Source organism: Ceratotherium simum, chromosome 8 (genome assembly GCF_057802395.1).
Source record: "Ceratotherium simum simum isolate JZ-2026a chromosome 8, ASM5780239v1, whole genome shotgun sequence".
In the NCBI taxonomy this organism is placed as follows: domain Eukaryota; kingdom Metazoa; phylum Chordata; class Mammalia; order Perissodactyla; family Rhinocerotidae; genus Ceratotherium; species Ceratotherium simum.
Genome location: NC_141907.1, coordinates 5,178,229 through 5,183,645, shown reverse-complemented (window position 1 = coordinate 5,183,645; position 5,417 = coordinate 5,178,229). Strand labels below are relative to the sequence as shown.

Genomic DNA, 5,417 nt, shown 5'->3' with positions numbered 1-5,417 from the left:
CTTTTCCATCACACTCCTTGGCCACTTCTGAGGAGGGCATTGAAAAGCATATCAGTTTTGGCTACTGAGCCTGCTTTCTGCTGGTAGAAAATTGAGAGCCTAGAAATCTTTTTACATTTTGAACAGTCTCAGTCTCTTTTGATCCAGGCTGGCAGTATTTTTGCTAATATGGGTGCCTCAAAAATTTTGTGGGGTTCCTATGTATTTTATTCCATTCCACTCATGTACCAAAAGCCAGACAACTCTTATTGAGATGGTTTAGCTCTCTAGACTTAATTAATGCTACTTTTGTCAAATCTGGCTGCTGTGAGATCATGCCCTTAGGATTCCTAGGAGCCTGTGCTACGCAGAATTTTCAGATGGTCCGCCGTGATCTTGGCTCCCTGGTATTACTCCTGTGATTATGTTACATTATATTGCAAAAAGGAGGTTATTCAGGTACATCTAACCTAATCATGTGAACCCCTTAAAAGTAGAATTTTCTCTGGCTAGGAGAAGTAGATGTCGGAGAGATTCAAAGGATGAGAAGGATTTGACATGCTGTTGCTAGCTTTGAAGACGGAGGGGGTCATGTGCAAGGAACAACCATAGGCGCTGAGAGTGACCCTTGGCTAACTAACAAAGAGGGTATCTCCAATATTTTCTGCTAGAGGTACACCGAGTGAACAAGCCCAGAAATTTACCTCATCCATCCACAATAACAATATAAGAGGTGCATAGAAAAATATCTGTTGGGAAATAATGTTAAAGCAACATTAACTGAGCTCTTGCTATGTGCCAAGCCCAGTGAGGGTTGTTGGGAAATAGATGACTAAGTACCTGCCCCCAGGGCCTGTTGTCTCATATAGGTGCTAAGATAGTTTAGTAAAGAATGTATTATTTCAAAATTATTCCCCAAGGACATACTCGGTGTTAGGTGGGGCTGAATCAGACCTACACTACAGTCTGGTAAAGCAAGATGCAGACGTATGACCAAAATCCAAGGCAGAATGAAACTTACCCTTTAGATTAAAACAGGGGCAGGGGTTGGGTTGGGCAGTAAGGAGAACAGGGCTGTTAGCATCAGCGATGGGATATCCCAGTTCTCAACTAGTGTTTGGGGAAAGCAATTGGCCAAGAGGCAAGAGTGAGCAAGCGGTGGTTAAGAGGATGGCCGTGGCCTAAGCTGTGGACCAATTATGAGGTAGACTCTGATAGACTTAAACAAAAAGAAGTTTATTCCGGGTTTGTTAGGACTGCAGCTCTGGAAAAGCACAAACTCAAGCAGCCTTTGAATTGTGTTTCCATCGCTGAAAGAGAGAAGGAAGGTTTTATAGATGAGGCTAACAAGGGCAAAGAAAAAAAAGGGCAGGAATGTCCTTTAACAAATTCCAGGCACAAGGTAATCATCAGGGTGAGGGTCAGTTGAAATGAGCCATTAAACTTAGGAATGTGGGAGATGACTCTGATAGGAAGGAGGTCTCTGTTCCAATAATCTTATCATCCTTCAGAAGACGCAGATGCATTTCAGCTAACTAAGAAGTTCAAGAGCTCAACCTGGGGCCAGCCTGGCGGCACAGCGGTTAAGTGCTCACACCCCACTCTGTTGGCACGAGTGTTCACAGGTTCAGATCCCGGGAGTGCACCGACACACCGCTTGTCAAGCCGTGCTGTGGCGGCGTCCCATATAAAGTAGAGAAAGATGGGCATGGACGTTAGCCCAGGGCCGGTCTTCCTCAGCAAAAAGAGGATTGGCATCGGATATTAGCTCATTGCTGATCTCCCTCACAAAAATAAAAAATAATAAAAGATTCTAACATACCAAGTTAATTCTGTTGTTTACGATTTAGAATGTTAAGAACAGAGCATCACAGAGTAAGCGCTATAGTGACAGTAAGTTATTTTATTATACTAGTGCAGAGAAGTCGACTTCAAAGTTCAAAAAGTCTTAGAACCTCGGCACTAAACCCCAAGAGAGCCAGAGCGCTAGAGAGCACGGCACAGCGCCCTCCCGCTGGGGTCCACAGGACCGGGAGCAGCACGCCTGCAGGTGTATGTGCGTGCGTGCGCGCGCACGGCCTAGGCGGGAGTACGCCGGAAACTTTGTTCCCACCGGCTGTGTGGCCATAAAGAAACTTTGGCGTGTCGTAAAAAGGCCGCAAGTAACAGAGCTTTGGCAGACGGCTGCGAATCCATTTTAGACGCCGTCTCTGCTGCGAAAAGTTGAAAGAACCTGTTGCTCGTTCCAGTGGCGCTGCCGCTGCGCCCGGCGCTCGCTGTCGGCCGGCCGGCCTCTCGGGCGCGGTGACCGGGCCGCGGGGCGGCGGCCGCGCGATGCGGCCCCTGGACGCGGACGAGGAGCGGGAGCCCGAGGAGGACTGGGAGAGGCTCCTGAGCCGCGCGCTCGACGCCGCCCGCCGCGACGTCGCCGCCCTCGAGCGCGAGCACGTGCGCGCGCACGTGCGCGCGCGCAGGAAGCTGCTGGAGATCGAGAGCCTGCTGGACGCCATCACGAGCGAGGTGGAGGCCTCGGAGGAGCGCGCCCTGGAGCCCGGCCGGAGCCCGGGCGCCGAGGCGGAGCAGAGGGTGAGGAAGCTGTGCGAGAAGGTGGAGAAGAAGGCCGCGGAGGCCGCGCTGATGGGGCAGCGGCTCGTGGAGCTCCACCGGCAGATCGACGGCTGCGAGTGCCGCTGAGGGAGACGGAGCCGGTGAGGCTCGGTCCGCGAGGGGTCGCGGGCAGCCGGCCTGCTGGCGAGTCCTCGTAATGCCCTGCATCGAGGGCATCAACACTGGGCGGTGGGAGGCGGCTGCGGGGAAGTGGGGCTAAGACCGTGTTGAGCTTTTAGCTTAGATAACATTATTTTGACGTTGGTAATTGGAAGAAAGTAATTTATGTTGTGGTGAGATGTAAAGATTACATTTAGGAAAGTATTTGCGGGATATGGACCAGCTCAGTTACTAGGGTGAAAACCTAGGCCATCGGGCCAGAAAAAGAAGAGGTGCTTAGAGAAGTGTTGAAACGGAAGTACAGGGTGGAAACGTGTAAATGCTGTGATGAGGTTGGAGCGTTTCGGATGACGTTACGGCAAGGGGTAGCATTTTGCACGGGTGATGGAGTTGCTTTGTTTGACTCCAGGACATGAGAGTCTTTAGAGTTTACGTTGTGATGACGAATTTCCCCCACTCTACTTTAGGTTATCCACTGATGGACTCCGTTCAGCTGGTAAGGAGGACTGTGACTGGAGAGGCTGAAACCAAGAGAGTTTGTCGTTTTCTCTCCCCTGTTTTTCTATCTACGTTTTCGCCATGTTAAACATTACATTTTCAGTACCATTCTGGTAGGTGATTTCAGTATTATGTTGTCATATGTGGGTTTTGATTATGGGGCGCATTCAGTTTGGAAAAGACAGCTTTTAATTCAATACTCTCACATAAAAAATAGAGCCTAGATTGTAAGCTGCTGTGTAGTCATGTTTGTTACTGTGGTTTAATTGTATTTTTAAAGTCTGGAAGTATACTGTAGTGCTTTGCTGTTTTTTCATTCTTCCTGGAATTTGGGGGCCCACGAGAGACATGAGGTCAGAGTTCTGCAAGAGAGAAGACACTACTTGGCTGCAGCTGCTGAAGCAGGAACCCAGGCCCCAGTCGAGGGGGTGGATGCCACTACTTTGTTGGATAAGATTGAGAAGGCCCAGAGGACTCTTGGGCATGGAGAGTGGTGGTGTATGAATTCTGGGATTCTGCAGTGTCACATCAAAGGAGGAGACCTGTGTTCTTTTGGTTTTCTGTGTTTATTTTTTTGAGAAATGTAGTTTTCCTGTGGCATGTTAACTGGTGCACATCATGTAACCTGTCTGGTGAGTAACCTAGAATAAGGGATGAGTTCTAGGTACTACATGTATTGCTGACTTTGGGGTAAACTTTTTAAAATGCATTGCAGGGGGTTCTCTGCCACAAATGCACATGAGCTCTGGAGGGGTTGGGGAGGAAAGCATGGAGCTGGCCATGGTGGGCCGCAGACTGATAGCAGGAGGCTTCTTCCAGGCTTAGATGATGTTCAGCCTAGGTCATCAGAGCAGACCTCACAGGGGTTGAGATCAGAGCTCTAGCTTGTTATGATAAAATTCATTTGCCTGGAAAAACAAATGCTGAAAGCCATGACCAAAGCCATTGACTTGGCCAGAAAAAGGTGAGATAAATAAACTTTTTTCAGAACGAAAGTTTCTTCTTGATTGTCATCATTGTCACTTGGAAGTTAAATGCTTATGATTTAGGAACGTGTTCAAAAGCTTGTAGCCCAGAGGCAAGTTTGATCTGCAGGGACTGTAACAGGAGGGAGGAGAAGGCGGGAAGCAGGAAGGGGCCTCAGGAAAGCATCTGGTCTTGCCCCTGCCTGCAGGGAGCTGAAGTTCATTCAGTCACGTAACGTTCGCTGGGACCATATGCCACTCCATACTCTGCCGGACACAAGGAATTTCCAGGAGAGGCGACCTAGTGGGTTGAGACAGGTCTGTAAACACATAATCACAGTATGGTGCCCCCAGTGCTAGTCTTTGATTCGACATAAATCGAATGCACGCAGACTCTGGGGCACATCAGGGAACAAAGTGCTTGTACACTTGGATCTGATGTTGCTAAGGAGCTTAAAAGTGCCTGGCCACAGTAAGGCAGGAAATAAATTATGTATATCAGATAGTGATAAGTTCTTTAAAAAAAATTTAAAAAAAACAGGTGTTGGGGGGGAGGCATTGCTGTTTTATGGAGGATGGTCAGTTGATCTCTCTGGTCTAGTGACATTTGAGCAAAGACGGACGGGTGGAATGTACACAGGGATGTCTAGGGAAAGTAGTCCAGGCACGTGGAAGAAAGGGTGAGGAGGTGAGAAGCAGCATGAGGCCCAGGTGGTAGACAGCGGGGTCAGAAAGAGCAATCACTGACTGCACGTGACATGGGAAGTGGCTTGAGGGTATAAGCAGAGGAGTGACAGGATCTGATGACATAAGAAGAGGCTCCCGGGCTGCTGTGTTGAAACTTGACAGTTGCGGGCAGAGCAAGGATGAGGGTAGGGGAGCAACCCACAGACAGCAGGGAGAAAGTGGTCACTGCAGGCACTGGTGAGGCTGGACTGCGTTCTGAAGGGGCTGACAGGATGTGGATGTGGCCAGGATTCAACCATGGTTCTGAGGCTCGTGGCCTGAGCACCTGTTTAGGGTAACTACCTCATTTGTCAAAGAACGGGGGTGGTTCTGAAAGTGAAAGGTGGCCCTAGTGATAATTAGTCTGGGACCCCAAGCATAAACCAGGACTGCCTCAGGCAAAGAGGCACGGACACCCTGTGCTTATACTGTGGTGGGAGCACAAGGAGGGAGTCAGCTGAGCATCAGGGAGTTGGACAGCTTTTCAGACCAAGGACTCCTGGTGTGGCCCTGGAAGCATGA

General features: G+C 49.4%; 1 protein-coding gene across 3 annotated transcripts; it reads left to right on the top strand.

Annotated features, from left to right (window-relative positions):
• Nucleotides 1-2,077: 2,077 nt before the first annotated feature.
• Nucleotides 2,078-4,199, top strand: LOC101404032 (MORF4 family associated protein 1 like 2). 3 transcript variants are annotated; one of them, XR_015553056.1, is made up of 3 exons: nt 2,132-2,687; nt 3,174-3,317; nt 3,551-4,199. XR_015553056.1 is itself a non-coding variant. In XM_087434891.1 (2 exons), exons 1-2 carry the CDS (start codon nt 2,314-2,316, stop codon nt 3,183-3,185), a joined length of 264 nt encoding a protein of 87 aa, XP_087291017.1. In that variant the 5' UTR covers nt 2,078-2,313; the 3' UTR covers nt 3,186-4,199. The 3 variants fall into 3 exon arrangements, 2 of the variants coding, with proteins under 2 accessions (XP_087291017.1, XP_087291016.1); XM_087434891.1 differs by having other exon boundaries at nt 2,078-2,565; nt 3,174-4,199; XM_087434890.1 differs by having other exon boundaries at nt 3,174-4,199.
• The last annotated feature ends 1,218 nt before the right edge of the window (nt 4,200-5,417 follow it).